Source organism: Maylandia zebra, linkage group LG5 (assembly GCF_041146795.1).
Source record: "Maylandia zebra isolate NMK-2024a linkage group LG5, Mzebra_GT3a, whole genome shotgun sequence".
Classification (NCBI taxonomy): Eukaryota; Metazoa; Chordata; class Actinopteri; order Cichliformes; family Cichlidae; genus Maylandia; species Maylandia zebra.
The window spans coordinates 29,014,039-29,034,534 of NC_135171.1; the positions used below are offsets into that span (position 1 = coordinate 29,014,039).

General features: G+C 35.9%; 1 protein-coding gene across 3 annotated transcripts in view; it reads left to right on the forward strand.

Annotated features, from left to right (window-relative positions):
• raly (RALY heterogeneous nuclear ribonucleoprotein) overlaps positions 1-20,496 on the forward strand; it is a 130,815-nt gene that overhangs the window by 82,878 nt on the left and 27,441 nt on the right. For all 3 annotated transcript variants that reach the window (XM_014413033.3, XM_076884183.1, XM_076884184.1), the window contains 2 exons: positions 4,023-4,092; positions 5,186-5,233. In XM_014413033.3, the coding sequence (XP_014268519.1) occupies positions 4,023-4,092; positions 5,186-5,233 (118 nt within the window). The remainder of the gene's footprint in view (positions 1-4,022; positions 4,093-5,185; positions 5,234-20,496) is intronic.

The window sequence follows — 20,496 nt, forward strand, 5'->3', positions numbered from 1 at the left end:
TAACAGACTGCTTGAAAAAATAGAGTCATAAAAAAGCAAAAAAATGTGCAATACAGCAGAAAAAAGAAAATCATCATAAGAAGAATCATGCAATTTTCAGACACAGTAAAATTAACAGTTCACCTGTAATACGACCACTCACTAGAATGGGTTTCAGGAGACTTGGGCAGCCTGAGGTCTACAAAACAAGCTGTAGTCCTCGAATTCTTAAATCATATGAATTTCCAAATATTTTCCAAATATGACAATATTCCTGAATCATGGGTCAGTAACATCACAAAATCAGTTATGCAGCAATTAAAAATGCCCCATGAGGTTTGCTTTTGTACATTTTAACACACGTGCAACATGTTTGTCAGTTATCAAAACCATTCGTATTTAAATTCATGGGGAACATACGTATATACATATACATGTTATATACCTATGTGGTATGTGACTTTTGTTGCTATGATGCCAGGTCTCTCTTGGAAATGAGATTTTTAATCTCAATGAGATTTTTTACCTGGATAAATAAAGGATTAATAAAAACACGAAGTATATTGCACTCATCCTGTTTGTTTCCAACTATTTAAATGTTAAATTAAAAAAAGTAAATCAATAAGCAGAATATAGAATTTGGCTGATATATGTAGCTGCCATAACTTTGCTTATAGCTAACTTTATCTGCACAGTATTAGTTAGTTTGTAAGAATTAAAAACAAATTATAATAAATAAACTCTATAAAAATAATCAGCATGGATTACTTCACATATGCAGGCATAACCACATATTATTATTACAAGAATTTATGTATAATTATGTCGTCCGAAAGTGTTTTCATAAAATCTGGTGTCACCTTTCTCTTCTCAGTCTAGTCCAGCGAGGTAGGGAGGAATCAGTAAGCTGGTTTAATACTCACCTAAGGCACAAAGAGTACTGTACAAGGTATTTGCCTCAGTGTTGTCCTCAAACTTCTGTAAACACTGTAAAACATGAGAAAAAACCCAGCATGTTGTGTCATCAAACTAATATTTTGACCTTTTGCTTTAGATAAAAAGACAAAGTTAGTGCTCCACCCAACGTTATCATATCAGCTGAGAGTAGTATTGATTCATAAACCACTATTCTAACAAACTACTAATTTTAATGCGCTGATCAGCTGACATGAGGTGTTTTTACAGACTGAAATGACTTGCTCCTCAAAGGGGCATTGTGTGTGTGTGTGTGTGTGTGTGTGTGCTTGTGTTTCCCTTACAGGCTTCCTCTTTAAATAGCAGGACCTACAGGTAAAGTCAGTGAGGCATATGGAGCAGCAGGTAAACTGTGTGTGTGCGTGCGTGTGTGCGTGCTTGCACAGTTTTTCACTAGGTCATAGAGGGGAGGGTATGTGTGTTTGTGTGTTTCCTGCAAACCAATGGACTCCAACCATTTTCACACCTGGCTGGAGTCACAGTTCTGGATCACTGCCTCAAACTCACACACACACTCACACACACACACACACAGGCACGTGCACACTCTCCTTCACGGTGAAGTTAAAAGGCTTGAATCTGTAGCCTCTGGTTGCTGAAAACTCACTTTCCGTCCTCATCCTCGCTCCATCCTGTTATTATCCTCAGTGGATGCTTTTTCTTCATCTTTCTTCATCTCTGTCTTCATCTTTCAACATTTCTAAGATAAAAACAATTGTCTGCGAAATTTAGTAACTCCGTGTTTTCCATCACTGTAAAATGTACAGGTTTGTTTTAGGCAATAAGATCTCATGTAAGTTCAGAAATGTTACATCTGCCTTCGTAGTATTTGCTACAATTTGCTTATCCGTCAACTTCAAATCCTTTTATATACTTTTCAACTTGTGGTGATGTCTTTATGCTTCAAGTGCTGCCTGCACTACATAAAATTTAACAAGACAGGAGCATCACCTTATATTCAAGCAGAGGAGGATTTAAGGGGGGCTGGTATTGGATGACTAGCATCAGCTGCTTTTTTTAGTAGCTCACAGGCACTGGCTCATTAGCAGTTTGTTGATTAACAATCATACTCAAACAGATGAACAGAACGGCCAGTATGAGCTTAGACTGTTTGCTCTCCTAAAATGCTCGTGTCACCAGCGTTTCCGGTTGCTTCCTCTGTAACCAGCCCAAACAGCTCTCCATGTAACATTTTGTTTCTGCCTTAACTCACACTGCATTACAATAATGTTATTAAAACTACAATATTATTACATATTGTTTTATCTGATTCTTTATTTAATATTTCTGATTTTAGCAACGTGCTATGTATCCTCTCCTTGTAGTCAAATACGATCACAAACTAGTGCTAGTAGTTTTGCAGAACTGAGATCACAATATTATTGATTTATTACTAATTTAGCTTAAGCAACAGCAATTTTAAACTAGCCGGTTTTCAGCAACTTTTAATTTATTTTATATTTGAGTGTATTTTACTGCTTTACTGCATTTGTCTGAATTTTTACTTCAGTAAACTTTACAATCTAAAGATACTTTGGAGAGTGAAAAAACCCACGTGAACACTGCACATCAAACCTGAAGAGGTATTTTCCCAAGTTGCCAGTAATTTTTGCTTGGAAATATCTAAATATCTCACTAATTTGTGAGAGGCTGCAGTATCAGTGCTTGATTCCAAGTTCTGGGTTCCAGTCTGATACAAATCTGCTGAACCTTTTTCGTCTGTATGGAGTTTGTTTCCTCCAGTTTTGTAAGGCTTTCATAGAGATGCTCTGGTTTACTCCTACAACTAGAAAGTAAATGCTGTTCTGTGATAGACTGGTGAGCTGTGGTGCTCCGTGACCCACTGCATGCTGGAATTGACTCTGGTGCTCTGGTGACCTTGAACCATGAAGTGATTTAGAAATGGATGGATGGTGATTCATCAGTGCAAGTTCTGTTTTCCCCCTCTGTTAGCAGACTAGCCATTAACCATCTACCCATGCTGGGTGGAACTAAAGCAAATGAGCTCTAATATTCTGTTAAATTTAAGACCACAACGTAGGAATCAGCTCATGACATTTTCATCATTCATAATGACAGATCCTTTGTTTTCCTTTCACTGTGTAATTAACAACACAAATTTGAACCAAAAAAAAGAAAACCTTCTCAACAAACTGTCTTTAATAATCTTACAGTGAGGACGCTTTGTTCTTAGTTTCTCTACTATTTCCCCCCCCAATTCATTCAAATCATTTTGCCTCCTGAAAACATACATATTCCATTAATCCTAACTTGGTGTAATTAAGTTTTCATACTTTAGTTGATCATAATTACTATTGCAGTATTTACAAAACATTAGAAGAACACAACAATTATTTCAGGACTTGAGGGGAGAAAAGTGATTTACAGATTATAGTTGTTGCCTCAAAGGAAGATGATACTGGGTTAAAACATGCTTTCCAAGGTTTGTTTGGTTGTCAGTCTGTCTTTGTTAGACCTATGGTTGACAGACAACCTCTTCAGGGTATAGCCTGCTTTTATCCCAGTCAGCTGAAATCAGGCCCTCCACGTCTTTAACTGGATGTCTGATTCAGAAAGTTTGCTGACAGTTTCTTTCTTTTTTCATTTTCTTTCATTTTATTTGGCCTACAAAGCAGCTACATATATTTTTAATTGCTTCTACAACCATGTAATTATTGTAGAGCATGTACTTTGGATGTACTGTTATATTCCTTTTTGACATAAGAGAATGAGCGAAGTAACAAACACAGCTGAGGGGTTAGTTTCTTGTTTTTTTCCCCTCCCCTTCTGCACAGTAAGGGGAACTGACCTAACAGCTGGCACTGTTATTGTTGTAAAATAGCTCAACAGCTACCTCTAGTGGAAGTTACAAGATAACACAGGAACTGTCTTAGATCTAAGTTAAAGGCACAGTTAAAGGTACAGATAGGGTTACTGTTTTGTGATCTAGCTACAATACTTTTTAATGATCGATTAATATAATTTTATTTGGTAGTTAACAGAGTGTTTGTTCTTTTTTATATATATAAATATATATATATATATATATATATATATATATATTCCAGATATCAACATGGCGGGAGAGCCAAAGCCCAGACCCAAAGGCCTGAAACGATCAGCAGCTTCTCTCTACAGGTACACACTGCTATTTATCAGACTTATTGATTATTTGATTAATGTGTCACTCAAATTCCTAAGCAGCTCTTTGAGTGTTTCGGGAACTTGCTAAAAAGCTTCTTTTTAAGGCCAAGGGATTGATTAGGAAGCCTGGCAGAGAGTAATGTGACCACAAACGGTATTACTACATAAACAAATGCACACACACACACACACACAAGGAAAGTTGTAGTATAGCATCAAAACCACCTACAATGCATAACAACAATTTTCCTTGTGGGATCAATAAAGTTTCTATCTATCAATTTGTAATAAACCCACAGCAGACCTCAGGCCTTTCAGCACTTTATTCACAGTTGCTTGTTTACACACTGGCTGCAGCTGTTCAGCTCACAGCCACATACTCCAACAACAACAACACTCAGGACCCAGCACAGCCTCACAGCCTTTTAATACAGGTGCGGCGTGATAACTAATGGCGCTCAGGTGTGTCCGCCTCACCGCAGAATATCAACCGACCACGCCCTGCCGCACTATCTATAAAGAAGTAATGAGGACTAAGAAATCCTTATTAAAGTCTGTTCTGAATGATTTTATTTTATAGTCTTTTCTTTATATTTAAATTGGTGCAGAGTCATGTTGTACGTCACTCTACCATTTAAACCTGTCATTGTCTGAATACTAATGTAGGCTCATAGCTACCAACTGTCATACTGTGACGCTGGTCATTTTTAGTGATAAAAGGAACAGGTTTATTTTTCGACCTGCTGCTCTTCACTCTGCTTCTCAGGACATGCTAACAGACTGTGGATGCTAACAGTAATTTTAAAATATGTGTCATAAATGCACTCTTGGCCTCTAGCAGTCTGTTTGAAGATCTATTGTCTCTTGTTTTATCTCTGGTTTGAGTACCTTTTGTCTGTTTTTCTGGTTTCTTTCCCACACAGATTGTAACTATTTTATACACTCTTATTTTTCATTTGTATTTTTAACTATAAACTGCATTGAAAACCTTTTTTTTGTCATATTATGGTGCTTTATATGCAGTTTCATGCTCGTGTAATGAAAAATACTCTATGACTCTATGTTGTGCTGTGCTTTTTCTACCCAGCGGCTATGAGTTTGATTATGACTACTACAGAGAAGACTTCTATGACAGGTAACACATGGACTGTTTTCAGCTGTCAGCAACAGGTTAATCATGATAACCCATTTAGGTAACACATGGACATCTCTATCCAGCAGTAACAGAGAAAGTATGGTTTTTAGGCCTTTTATTGGTTTCCAGTTGCAGATTTATATATATATATATATATATATATATATATATATATATATATATATATATATATATGTATATATGTATATATATATATATATATGTATATATATATATATACGTATATATATATATATACATATATATATATATATATATATATATACATATATATATATATATATATATACATATATACATATATATATATATATATATATATATATATATATATATATATAAAAGAAAAGAAAAGAAATTTGTAAAGGTGAAAATATTGGGTTGGATATTTTGATCTATAAAAAAAATGCCATAAATTTGAAAAAGTTACAGTATATCACTTGTTTCATTATTTTACAGTTCCCAGTTTCTTCCCAATAACCGTGACCACCCTTTACTTATCCAATAACACAGTCCCACCCCCCCACCCCCCATCTATTAACCACCACTTTGCAATACCAAATTCTATGTGTCATAACCCAAATTGTATATACATAACACTATTATTTACATATTTACTTTTTAACAGCGGATTGTATATTTGCACATTTTATATTTTTTTTTCTGTTAATACTGTTGATACGTATATACTGCTGCAGAATTGTGCTTCAATAAATTATTTCTAAAAATTTGATTTCACATATGTCAGCCTAACAATTTAAGAACCATAAGGTGTGATCTAAAGTTTTTGACTTTAACGTAACTGATTTAAATCAGCTTTCCCATTAAGATTTTCCAGTTATACACTACTTTCAACTATTTTTAGCTATTGTTATTTTTAGATCATTCCCTTCATGACCGCTTGCTCTTCCGTGTCTGCAATTTCACTCTGGACAAACATCAACTCCTGTTTCAAATGAACACAAATTATGTGTGGAGGATCTTTCTGATGATGATAGTTCGGTTTCTGGCTTTGACCCAGATGTTTTCAGCAGATTTTATTATTGGAGGCCTCCAGGCTGAGACTGTCAAAGCAGAGTTCTAATACTCAGCAGAAATACTCATCTGTCTTACATACCAGTTTTTGCATCCCAGAGAGTTCTCCTTGTCCCTAAAATAAAAAGTCAAAGCTAAAGTCTTGATGTTGGAATTTCATATAAAAGAACCAGAACATCTCCTAATGACGAGCCACTACTGAAAATGCAAAAATGCACGCCTTACTTCACATCACAGAGTCCAAATGCTGTGATAATGGTTAAACAAGGTCTTTTCTCACTGTTTCATGTGCTGGGTCGGATCTCATTTAGTGGGAACAGTGGGGACTTTTATACTTACTGATGAACTGCAGCTTTTTTGAAGAGACTGATTTATATTACGGTGAACCATCCCCAATCTCAATTTCCAAAGGACATTAAAGGAAGAATTGTTCTTGACATGCAAGAAATTTAATACTGTTATTATTCTCCTACTCACATCAAAAGCACAATAAATAATCCTAAAAGACATGAGAAACAGCTAAAATAAAAAAAATAAAAAAGCAGAAACCTCTACAATTTGCAAAAAAACCCCAACTTCTTTCTTGTTTTTGTGTTTTTTAAGCTTTAAAATAAAGGATACCACGAGTGAAAGATATATCAGTTTTACAAAGACTAAAGGTTCCACAACACTTCAAGACAAAAATAAAAAAATGAAGTGCACACCATTAACGAAACTTCATCGGAGCTGTTGTACTTCATTTGCTACCTCAAGGCTTCCACGCCATATAATGGCTGAAGGTGGTGATGGTGAAGCTGTTTGTGACCTGACGTTTGGGATAGTTTCATGATGCACCAAGACAGAAAAAGAAAGAAAGAAAAACAAAGCACACAGGAAAAAAGAAGAAAAATTGATCTGTTGATGATCTGACTCCAGATATGTCCTAGAGAGGAAAGCTTTAAAAGGATATGCCAGAAATAGTGATGAATTGAAATACTTTTTTGGAAGGGAAATGGTCTAAAATTCCTTCTTGTCATTTTTCAAGGTTCTGCAAACAGCATCAGGAAAAATCCTTTGAAAGTCCTTTGAAAGTGGTGGCTGCTAAACTAGGTTCTGTTCTACGAATCACTAAATTGAAGGGTTCATATAATTTTTTCCAGACTTTACTGAGTGATGACGAAACTGCATTAAAAGGCACGAAAATTACAGCCGTTCGCGTGTAATGACACTGTATTTACATATAATTGTGACAATATGAGATCAAACCATATTAAGCATATTCACTAATCTTAGTAACTCAGCAAGCAGGGAGGCTTTTCCTCTTTCAACTTTCAACAACTACATGTGTGAGCAGAACAGAAAACAGAAGTTGCTTGGTGAGAAGAATCTATGATAATGCATCCAGATGACACTAGATGTTAAAATAGTATCTGTATCCAATCTTTGCATTTACCCAGAGGAAAGAAAATCACTAAAACAACAGGGGGTTATTCGGTGTCATTATATGTTGAGGTTTTTGAAGCTTGTGGTACCAAGCATTCGTGTTTCAAGATGGTCATGCTAACAGTTTGAAATACAAAAGTCTAATGGAGTGAAATGGGGGTAATTGAGGTTTCTCCGTCTCCCAGAGAAGAAGACCAGTTGCGTTTATTAATCCTCTTATACATCACAATTCCACTAAAGTTTACCTCTAAACAAAGAGTGAACTGAGAATTTTGCTCTCAGGGGTGTTTGAACACATGGCTAAAATGTGGGCTAGTGTGAGATGCTTGCCTTGGGATGCTTCCTGTAACCCATGCAAACCCTTTCTTTCACTATTTGGGTGACAGAAAAAGATATGTTTGCCTTTCTGTAAAAGTTACCGCACACCACTGCTGTTTAGTGTCAGATTATTCCAATAGAGCAATTCGCTCTTAGAGTACATGCTTACTTGTGGTTCTTGGAGCTGCTAGAAGCATAATGGAAAGTATAGCCTACAGCTATTATAATTTTCTTTCTTTAAAAGGCAAGCCTGAAAGCCTGTGGAGCAGTTCATAATTTGGGTTCAGATACCAGACACCTTCCGCGTTAAACTTTGTTTTTTTATTAAAGCTTATGGTTAGGTCAGCTAGCCCTGAGCCATCCCTTAGTTATGCTGCTATAGGCTTTGGCTCCTGGTGGACTTGATCCATGATGCACTAAGCATTTCTTCCCCTCTTGCCTGTATATACTTGCATTACATTTATATGTTATGGCTGCATGTCATGTCACAGCAGATGGCTGGGTTAGGGCCCTGTCTGTGACTGTTGGAGGTCACTTTCTGTGAGAAGGGAGATCTTCTTTGCCAGTATTGCCAAGTGCATGCTCATAAGGACTTTTCAGATAGTTTCCATCTAACGTTGTGGGATCTTTACATTGTGATTTGAAATGCCTTAACACAGCTGTTATTGTGAATTGGTGCTACATTATATATTGGCATGTATTCCTTTATCCATACAATTTCCACTTCTAATAATCACCCACACAGTTTCAAATTTGTCAAGTAATATCAAATTTCCACCCCTTCAAAGGCTGACTGCTTTCACCCCATCTCCAGTTTAGAGAATCGAAATCAGCTAAGACAGCTTGTGAAGCATTGGGTTTGAATTCATTTGTGTAAAACTATAAAGAAGGTAAACCTCAAAGCAGCACGAGTCAGCTGATTAAAGCTTGTACACTGGAACTGTCAATGGAAATTATCGCCACTACAACCAATCTTTGTGTTCCCCTACCTGCTGAATCCCACTTTAACTCCTGACTGTACTCTTTTTCCTGTTTAACTGTGGAGGCAAAATCAACTCTATAATGTAGGCAACAGAAAATTAAGGTATTTTTAAATTGTTTTTCACTGTGTCCTACATAACAGATTTAAACTGAGTACATTCATGAAAATTAGAATTTAGATTGGAATAACTTTCATATTCATTTTATATTATTGTGTACTGAATTAATATAGCACATGACAAAAATAGCTGGTAGAATTGTCCTTTAAAGTGCTCCTTTTTCTTTTCATACTTGGAGTACATTTCCGAGTCTGTACTTTTTATTATTTATTACTTTAAGTTAAGAAGTTGATTGAGTACTTCAGCTTTTAATTTTTTCAAAAATGTTCTTTTACTTAAGTATCTCTACTTTTGCCACCTCTGAAGTTATTTTGTTTCTAGTCCAGGGTGGTATGATTGTACAGCAGACATCTTATGACATTAGAAAACAAGAACTGGGTGAACAAGTTTGAAATGTCAGTAAGTACATGACTTTTGACCACAACTGTTTGCTACAGTATACGTAAATATAACTGAAGTAATGTTGCTTTGTAATGTGTTACACCCAACACTGGTTATGGCATATGCACACTCAAAATCACAGAGTTACAAGGAGAGCGTTCTAACCTGCAGGGCAACTAACAATATTTGGAGAATATTTAATATCACAAGTATATAAAAATTAACTCAGAAGAGGTAGCAGAGAAAATAAGCATCTTTCTACCATCTTATTCTTTCACCAAATTATTAGGAGTGTAAATATGTTTTATGAAAAGATAAAATTCCTATATATTGGAAAGACTAAACTGTAAGCTCTAGTAGGTTGATTTGATGTCACAAGGACGGAATGAACTGAGGTGCAGACCAGTGGGGTTAGAAAGAAAAGTCACAATTTTATTTACACAATCACCAGGTGAAACTATATTCAGTGCGAAGGGTTAAGGATTTCCAGGGAAGGAAGGGAAACAGGTCCAAAAAACACACTCCACGCTCTCGCTCTCCACTCCTTTGTCCGTTGTCGCGTTTCCACACCACACCACATTGCCAGACTTCAGGGAAAACAGGTCAGGAAGCAGGTCCAGGGAATTGAGGTTACTCAGCAATCCAGCAAAGAAGCCCACTGAACCACCATCTTAAATAGTGGCTTGGGCAAAGAATGCAATCAGACAGATCCGTGGCAAGTGGTTGATTACACCAGGTGCGTGGGCCAAGGGCGGGAGCCCAGGTGAGCTCAACCCACGCAGACAGAGGAAAGACAGGAGAAAGAGAGACAAAAACAACATGTGGCCTGAAAACTAGGTCAGACATGGAGACTATGACTCTAACCCCCTTTCTGTTGGAAGACTAGCTGAGGTAAATATTGTATGTGCTCACAAAGAAACTGGAACATACATCTAACCTAGAACTGTCACTAACCAGTTTGGTAGATAATAGTTATTATTTATTTCTTGTCATGTTCCAATATACTGTCACTTGCGAAAAAGTGTCTAAATTTATTTCATTCAGCATGCCATAAAGGATTAATGGCATTTGTGTGGATAGCATATGCAATCCTGTGAACCCAGCGTAAACCAGTTTCTGTGGTTTGGACTTGAAAGATCATTTATACGCACCATCAGTTTGAAATTAAATAAGCACCTCATCCAAGGATTACCACAGCATGACTCTCACATTGCCAACTTATTTAAAAGACAAGTATATCAGAATTGTAGAACGAAGTGGTTGCTTCCTACAACTTATTTAATACTTGTATATACTATTAGGACAATATTTAAAGAACACACATATTTAATGACTTCCCAATTGTAGACCCTATACATGTTTAAAGCTAATCAGAAAGAAACCGATTCGTGTATTTACACCCACAGCAAAGTCAGTGAAGTGTATGCTCACACTTACTACGCATGCACAAGTCATGGTCTTAACAATAAACAAACGAAAAAAAACTTCTCTGTACATCTCTGCCACACCAGCTGTGAGCCTCACGCAGTGTAGATATCTTCTGTCAACAGATATCCTCTTTTAAAATTAAAAACTAAATTTAAAAAAACAAAACAAAACAAAAGACAGCCTCACTCTAATTAATTGTGGCTTTCTTTGCTAAAAATCAGAGCATAGGAACAACAGAGAATTTATGGCCAAAGGTTTGTGAACACCCTTGTGTGGCTGGTGAAGATGTTAAAGCTACATTCATAGGACATTCATATGCTGTGATAATAATTCATTGCTCTGGAAAAGATTAGCACAAGATTTTGAAACCTTTCTGCAGTAATGTGCTTTCATTTAGCTACAAGATCATTTCAAAAGTTGGGAACAGGCTCACAGCCTTATCCCAAATAATGTTTGATGGGGATTGATGTGAGCCAAGTTATTCCAGGCCAAACTGGCAAAAACATTGCTTCATGAACCTGGCCTTGTTTACTGTTACAAGTTTAGGATCATTGCACACACAACAACTTGATTGTATTGTGTATTTACAAATAAAGCATTACATCAGTGAGTTTTTTTGTCTAATATTGGCAATGTGCAATATTCCATCTATTACTTCTTTTATGTGACACTTGCTCCAGACTGGATTGTCGTGTTGGCAGACTTGGGAAAGGGCGGGTAAGATGCGCCTCCACACGGAGGCATCCGTGTCCCATTCTTAATCAGGTATCTGAATCAGCCACCTTAACTGGCTTATTTCCAAAGCTTTCCAAAGAACAGCACTGCTACGCAGAATTCCTTCCAGATGTTTACAGTCGTATTCCCAGTGTTCAACCACCCTGCGAAGAAAACAAATCAATAGCTTGCACCCACTCACCTTTTGTCCACAATTTGGGTTCTCAAACCCATTTCGGTCCCTCCAGCTTCGAAACCATAGTTGTAGATTTTTTTCTGAGCTCAAGTGGGCAGACACATTTTGTTAACAGTTGGTGAAACATGCTGACCAGCTGGGCCACAGACCTCAGCACTGATTTACACCCATCCCATGTGTCAATCTCACTTTTTCACTCACATTTTTAAATGTAAAAATATTACAAACAGTCCAGGCTATAAGTATTTTTATAGCTTAAGAGTGTTCAGGCTGAGGCTGTGCACATGTGAAATAAAATACGATGACCCTAAAATTGAAAAATCTGAGTTAAGTGGATCTACTTCTATATCAAAAATGGACTCTATGAGAGAGAATGCTTCTGCTGTTGTCTTTTTCCCCCATTCTTTTTACTGTATCTTATTTATTTTGAAACTCATGACCAGAGATGGGCAGTAACGCGTTACTTGTAACGCGTTACTGTAATCTGATTACTTTTTTCAAGTAACGAGTAAAGTAAGGGATTACTATTGCAAAATCGGTAATTAGATTACCGTTACTTTCCCGTAGGAACGCTGCGTTACTGCGTTACTAAAACCGTGATTTTTTTTGCGAGAATGTCTCATGACAGTGACGTAAGCAAGTGCGACGTTGGTGACAGCAGCTGTGTGCAGATCAACAATGGATAATATATCGAGTGCGGGAGAGAGTATGAGCGTGCAGCGTTTAAAGTGTGGAAGTACTGACCTTACTTTGAGTTTGATTCCATAAAAAGTGACAAAAACATTAGCGTCCATCGTGCGTGGGAAGAAAACTTCTTTTTACAGCGAAAAAAAACCCCTAAACTTCCGAGCAAGCACCGAGTAGCTACGACGTGATGGGAAACTCACAGAGACACTCGCGCGGATTCTTCAACTGACCGCAGCACACCTGCACCAGGGTAACCCTCCGCCTACCCTGCTCCTGCTTTACAGGTGAAAATAGAGCAAAAGGACCGCTGAGTCTTTGACTTTATTTATTTTCTGCTGTGTTTTACTTGCATCTGTTTGAAAGAGTGAGTGAAAACACAAAAAATATTTTATTTTATGTGCTGGAATGTGTAGAAAATAGGTTTAAATGTTAAACTAATTTATTCAAGTCAGAGAATGTTGCATATAATTAAATGTTTTGCTTGATGCATAAAGTTAAAAGATTAAAACTGATAAAACAAGTTTTAAAAAGAGACTTTTCCATTTGATTACATTTTGTATGATGGATTATGTAGAAAAAGTAGAATTGGGCTGAAAGATCTATCACTTTATCACCTCTTCAGGTTGTAAATCGTGTTTTTAAAAAGTAACTAAGTAACTAAGTAATTAATTACTTTTGAAAATAAGTAATCAGTAAAGTAATGGGATTACTTTTTTGGGGGAGTAATCAGTAATTAGTTACTGATTACTTTTTTCAAGTAACTTGACCAACACTGCTCATGACCCTACATCACCTGAGCTGGGATCAAAGTTTATCCACCTCCTAAAGTATGATCTTTACAGTAAATCAGGGGATCAGGGACTTTTTCTGCTGGGGTTTGCGTGGCCCAGCAGAATAGCTTTGCTTTAATGGTGGTATTATGTTTTCATATTACACAATATGATTTACCATTTCATGGTTTTTATTAAGTTAGTGGAGGAAATCGCCATGCCATCTGGACAAATTATGTGCGATGACTATCAGCTCTTTGACTTTACAGTTTTATTGCTATCTGCAAAAATCTCAGTTTATCTAATATCTGAACAACTTCCACACTGTAAAAACTGTGATTGGGGTTAATTAGAATCTAATAGGAGAGTAATAGTAATTATTACTCAGTAAAAACGTGTATGAGTAGTTTTAATCAAATCTAAGCAAAATTCAACAATTTTGAGATGTTCAGTTATTTAAATTTACACAGTTTTGTTTGGGGTAAATTCAGCAATGGTTTGTTGAGTAGATTTAAAAAAAAATGTTTGAGTACTAAAAAAATTTAAGAAATCTAATAGATTTAACTGATGAAAGCATTTTCATTTTAATCATTGTACACTTCCGCCCATAATCCTTTGTGCCACGTGCAGGACACACGCGCTTCATGAGTGGACGTCTCCATTTTGTCAGAGGTAAGACTTCTTAATTTGTTCAAATATAAGACACGGTTTAAACAATAACGTATATCGGTTTTGAGTAAAGGTTTTAAACAGTATGATACGTCGAAATTTTATTAATAATCATCACTGTAATGATAGTATCGTATTTTTACACAAATGGCAGTTAGTGGACTGCTAGCACAAGGTCACTTTCCAAGCCTTCACGACTGTGTTACTGAACAGCTTTAACTAACCACATGTTTTACCGTATTAAAAAATATCAACGGTATATTCCGATGAGTTTTAACGTCTTTCATCCACGTTTAAAAGTTCATGAAAAGGTTTTGCGGTCAGTTGTGAGTGATTTTGTCAGCCACAGTCAGTTTTTCGAACTCCAGTTTCCAATAATGGCGGCCGCTACTAAGTTTTAAAATTACTCTTAGTAATCTTTCTGGGTCACAAAATAAACTTTTAACATATTTTCAGGCGCGAAAGTAGCTGTGTAAACATCAAATATCTGCTCGGTTTATCAAGATATCGCATGTTTGCAAAAGTGCTTCGACGTTTTCGGAGCATCTGCTACCCACCAGCTCGATAGCAAGCCGGGAGCTCGAGGGTCACTGAAGCCGCTGAGAACGGCACAACTCCCGGCACATCATTTTCAGATCACCGCGGGGTTTCGCTACTCAGTTTAAACGTAATGTATAAGTCACTTAGACAACCTAAAAATGTTATTGTTTGGTTTTTTTCAGTGTTTTATTTGTTCGTGAGTAAATCGGTTTGGCTGAGATTAAAGTTATTAGATTAGATTAGATAAAATAAAACTTTATTAATCCCCCGGGTGGGTTCCTCCTTGGTTTTTACACAGCTGACTAAACGTCAAAAATGATAATGTTGCTTTCCTTTCAGGTAATGGAAGATCCCTCAACTTAAATTCACCTGATCAGCATGGGATTGAAGTTGCAGGCTATCATAGCCAAGGTATTTTCCACAGACATTTCAGCTTGGAATTTTATTTAAAGAATTTTTTTGTCAAATTTCATTTGCATGGTGCACAGCTCCACTAATTTGTTTGCATGTTTTTGTCAGTGCAAGAGGACGCCAGGACGTCACTGATATAATTAACAACACAATTATGGGTTTCATGTTTTAATTGTATTTTAAATACATGTCTATTCTTAGTAAAAAAAAACAAACAAAAAACAAACAAAAAAACACAAGTACAGGTATTGCTGGGTTTTTGTTTTGTCCCAAGAAGGAAAAACCCTTTCTGACGAACATAAACTAAATTAGATAAAAAAACTAAATGACTAAATTAATGTAATTTACTAAAACGACACATTTAAAGATTGAACCTGTCAAGCATGTTGACAATACCTTTGTGTTGACTGTCAGCACCCAGGCATGTGCATTAACATCAGCTAATTATCGCACATAATGCTCCATGTGATGATAATTTGATATTTAACAGTTTTTTTTAATACTGCCAATTCTCACAGTTTTGTCTTAATAAATGGTCACTTATCTGATGGTAATTTTTGGAATTCTTGCTCATTTTCAGTCACCAAGCAATCCTAGCAATAACATAACCAGAAATCTGGTTATTCAGTGCTTGATGGTGTACCTTGGGGAGTCCATTGATCAACTGATCAAAGAGTACAGTGTAAGTGTTGAAGTAGAAACATTATTCTGTTTTTGTTATTCATATGTGTTTGTCAAGTTTCAAATAATTTGAGGCATTATCATGTTTTATTTGTCATTCAGCTACAGGATGTGTCCAGGAAATATTTCATGTGTGCAACTACAGTCAGAAAACCCATGTGTTTGTTGTTTCAGGATGCTGATGAGGATGGTGTGTCACAAGATCTTTCTGAACAGAGGATGAAAATCTACAAAATCAAGGCTGTTGGATCTGAGGAGGATGACATTGGCATTGTGCTGGAGGGTGTGAGAGTTATGCCTGCTCTGGGCAATTTTCCAAGAGCATGCGCAATGCTGGTTGGATTGACATATGCAGTCGATCTTGCCTATCCCAAAGAGCTAAAATACACCTTGGAAGTATTCCAGAAACTTTTCCTTGAACTGGATTGTGCTAAGCTCTCACCAAAAGTGAACAGCCTCAAGAACAAGTTATTGGCTTAAACGAGGACTCTGAAAGAATGAAAGGGAAGTAAGCTCACTGAAAACCTTTGGTTTGTCTTTGTTAGATGCAGCTATCTTTTCAGTTTTTAAGTTAATTTCATCTTATTCATATCTTACCCAAATGACCTGCAATGTGTCAGGCTGTATTTGTGCTCTTCATTTTAATTTTGTTTTTTATTACCTACAAGTTTCTTAGGAATATTCTGTTTGAAAGGCAGCAAATTGGAGGAATCACTAGTGAAGCTTTTCTTTGTTTATAGTGTATGTTACTATAAAACATTGGTTTAAAACAACTTTAAAATTTAACAGAAGTGCAGTCCTGTAGCTGTAGAAATGTTACTTCCTCTTACATGTGTCTTAGATTTTCTCAGGTTAAACATCCAAATTGGGATAAAAGGTTGATTTACATTATTGATATTCCATGTACATGAGTGAAAAACCTTTGTTCTACAGTTATATTGAGTGATTCAATTTAACAAAAGATTGACAAACTAAAGTTTTTGTTTGTCAATCATAAATAAGTAACAGAGATAAAGGAAACGGTAAAGGATATTCAAATTTCAGGTTCATGTTGATATTACAGTCTAAAGATTAATTTCTTTTTTACAAAACTGGTTTACATTCATGCAGTTTATGTTGCTGTTGCTCTGTACACAAAGCTGTGTGATAAACTGTTTATGACACTAAAACAAATTTACAGCAGAGGAATGTATTTAGGAGATCAGGAGATTGTTGATGAGAATTCAGTGTATACGAGCAGAAAAATGTTATATTATAAATTACTGTGTTTTATTCTCCACAATAAAACAAATTACTGTTTTGATGTTTTCTTTGTGAAATTGATTCATTTTACTCAGAAAATAAGTAAAATTCATTTCATTTTCTCTTATTATTCAGTCATTATTTTTAAGGTTTATTTGGAAAATTATTGAATCCAATTTGAGTTTTACTGAAAAAACAAGAAGATTTCATTTCTTTGTAATGGATATTTTAGGAAGTTTTTACTAAACCTTTGCCAGATAGTTAGTAAATTCAAAGTAATTTTTCTCAGAGACTTATTTCATATCAATTATTTTTTTTGGTAAAGTTGGGCAATTTCAACCTTCAGTTTGAGATTTTGACCCTAAATCCAACACATATTTACAGTTTAATTCTATTAATATCTACTTTTGTTTTCTATTTGAATTTAATTAACATTTTCTCTACATTTTACATAAATCTTTTGAAATTAAAATCTACTTAATTATTTCAAGTGTCACTTTGTTGCCATAACTTTTTTAAGTAACCTCTAGTCACAGTTTTTACAGTGCAGGAGTGTGTAAATCTAGAAGTTATGGACTTTGTTTGGGCGTATTACTGAAAACAGACCAAAAAATTATGTTGCTTGTCCAAAAAGTTTCAAACTGCAGGCTTAGCAGGACATCCTGTGCAGGATAGCACATAATGTAGTAAAACCAAATGGAGTTCATTGTTCCCAGAGTGGTTGAATTAAATCACCATAATCCAGAAGGTTTCTAAAAAATGTCATTATTTTTCATGACCCGAATTGAATAACCAACACATGACATGTTTTCTCCTGGGTGTAAATAAAGATTTTGATTTAAGAAGTTAACTTTTTAACTGTGCCCAAATATATACTCTGACCTGAGGTTCCTGGAACCCTTTTTCAGACTTGGGACGTTAAATTGTAGTTGTTCATTGCTCTCCCACAAACAGAAGAAATGGCCACATTCTTACCATTTAAAGTAAATCAGTGTGTTACGCAGAATGGGATTATGTTGTTGAGATTGCATTATAGAAATCTGCATAGTTTTATAAATTTATTACTCTTTAAATTATTCATTCTTCTCAGCGTTTAATACATTAAACAAGCAACTGTTGAGTTCCTGCTTTTTATTCAGCTACAGAGATCATTAGAGCTGGCAGTCACATCTTTTGCTTTTAATCTCGGGTTCTTTGGGATGGGAGTAAAATAAATACAAATATATTTAAAAACAGTAAAATAAATGTATGTAATAGATTATTTATCTGTTTCTCCTAATCAATGCACTTAATAAGGGCTGGCCTTTTCCTCATTATAATTTGTAAAGCTGCTTAAGGTTGTGGACTACACCTGAACCCACAAAACGAGTTCAACATGGCCAGGGTTTCTTACCATTAGCTAGCGCAACAAAATTTAAAACCTCAGTAAGAGATGATGGCTCTCAAGCAGATATAGAAAATATGTAAATGTTTACCTTTTTATGCGATAAAAGACTCACTGGCTTTAAATAGCCTGTATTTGTATAGCGCTTTACTAGTCCCTAAGGACCCCAAAGCGCTTTACACATTCAGTCATCCACCCATTCACACACTGAATGACGGCAAGCTACATTGTAGCCACAGCCACGCTGGGGCGCACTGACAGAGGCGAGGCTGCCGGACACTGGCGCCACCGGGCCCTCTGACCACCACCAGTAGGCAACGGGTGAAGTGTCTTGCCCAAGGACACAACGACCGAGACTGTCCAAGCCGGAGCTCAAACCGGCAACCTTCCGATTACAAGGCGAACTCCCAACTCTTGAGCCACCATCGTCCATTTAACTGACATTCTGTCCCTACATTAGCCTGGTTGTTGCTAATCTTTGCCAAATAAATAACCAGTGGCAGATATTGCTAAATGAAGTTATTTCAAAACTATTTTACAATTCATAATTAAGAATCAACTTGTTTGGGCCGTCGTAATTCATTTCTGCTCCTCAGCTTATTCTGCTTATTCCAATTTGTTTAAAGACATTTGATGTTTATTGAATTGCCTCAGCAGTTTCACAGCATGAGCTCATGTTTCTTTTATTTGCAGCAACATGTTCAAACACAACTGAGATTTAAAATTGAAAATGTTTCAAAAGGTTTAATTTATTACAGATTTATGTTTGGCTGAACTGTAATGTAACCCAATTGTATTACTTTGGCAACATAACTTTGCATATATTTTTTAAACTTGTGAAACATGAAGTTCATAAATTTATTTAAGCCATCAGCAGACTGTCATCAGGGTGTACCACAAGAAAATGAGGCTCATATGTTGGATTTCAAAAAAGACATTTTTCCTCTGGCTCTTTCTGTGGACTCTTTCATAAAATGATAAAATGATGCCTGCGTAAATTATTTTGCCTTGGAATTTCTAAACCACTTTTATTTAGATGTCATGCTCAATAAAACACAAATGCCAAGCTTTGAAATTACTAAAGGCTCAAAACATTACTAAATCACTGTGTTAAAGCCACAGGGGTAACAAACTACCAGAAGTTCCACAAAGAAAGATCAAAAATATTGTTTTTCCACAATAGTAATAAAGTCTTTTTTCAAAGTGTTTATCCTCATAAAATCCAAGTAAACCATTTGCAACAGATGTTTTTCCCAAAAGCTCTGCTGAGAAGTTACAAGGCTAATAGAATACCTTAATAGTTGTTGTTGATTCTTTGCTGAGCAGTTGCCAATGGAAGTACTAAAAAAGCCAGGAACCTAATAAATGTGGCCATTAAATCTTGGTATTGTTTGGGTGATTTTTACGTATAGCTGTGAGCAGCACAGTCACAAAGCCAGACATTCTCAGCTTTACTGTCAGTTTTTGGGTTTTTTTTTTGCATAAATTATTTACTTGAATGTACTTTTTTTTCCCGCTTTTTTTTAAGCAAGTTTCCAGACACATCCATATATCCAATCTCACACTGCTTCAGTAAGGCTGTCGAGGTCAAGGCTCTGGGGAGGCCAGTCCATGACAGATGTTGTGTATTTTTCTATCCAGGTATACTTGTACTGTACTGCAGCGTATTTGGGATCATTGTCATATTAAAAATTGAAGCTGTTGTCAATCTAATGTTTCCCAGATGGTGGATACAAATATGATCATACTTTTCTGAATTTGTAATTCCATCAATTTTGACAAGCTTCCCCACACCACTAGGTGAAATGAAGCCATAAACCATGATAGAGCCTCCACTGCATTGTACAGATAGCTATCTGTCAGATAGTTTATTTTAGGCTCCCAGTACATTCTAAGGCAAATTTTTATTCATAAAGCACATTTAAAACAATAAATTTGACCAAAGTTCAGCACATGAAATAAAGGATACAAGATACAACACACACACACATACACCAATAAATATCTAAAAAAAAAAAATCAAAAGAATATAAGCGATAATACAACATCTAAAGCTTCCATCTTCTTTTTTTTATCTTCCACGTCCAGTTTTCTCAAATTTTTCCGTGACACTCAACACACAGTAGCGAGGTATCCCAGGTTTTATGCAAAATACTATTTTATGCTGTCAAACTGTTTCATCTTTGGCATTTTTCATAGATTCAGCTAAAGATAAATGTAGTTTTTTTTAGCACAACGTCATTTTCAAAACATTGCCTCCTTAT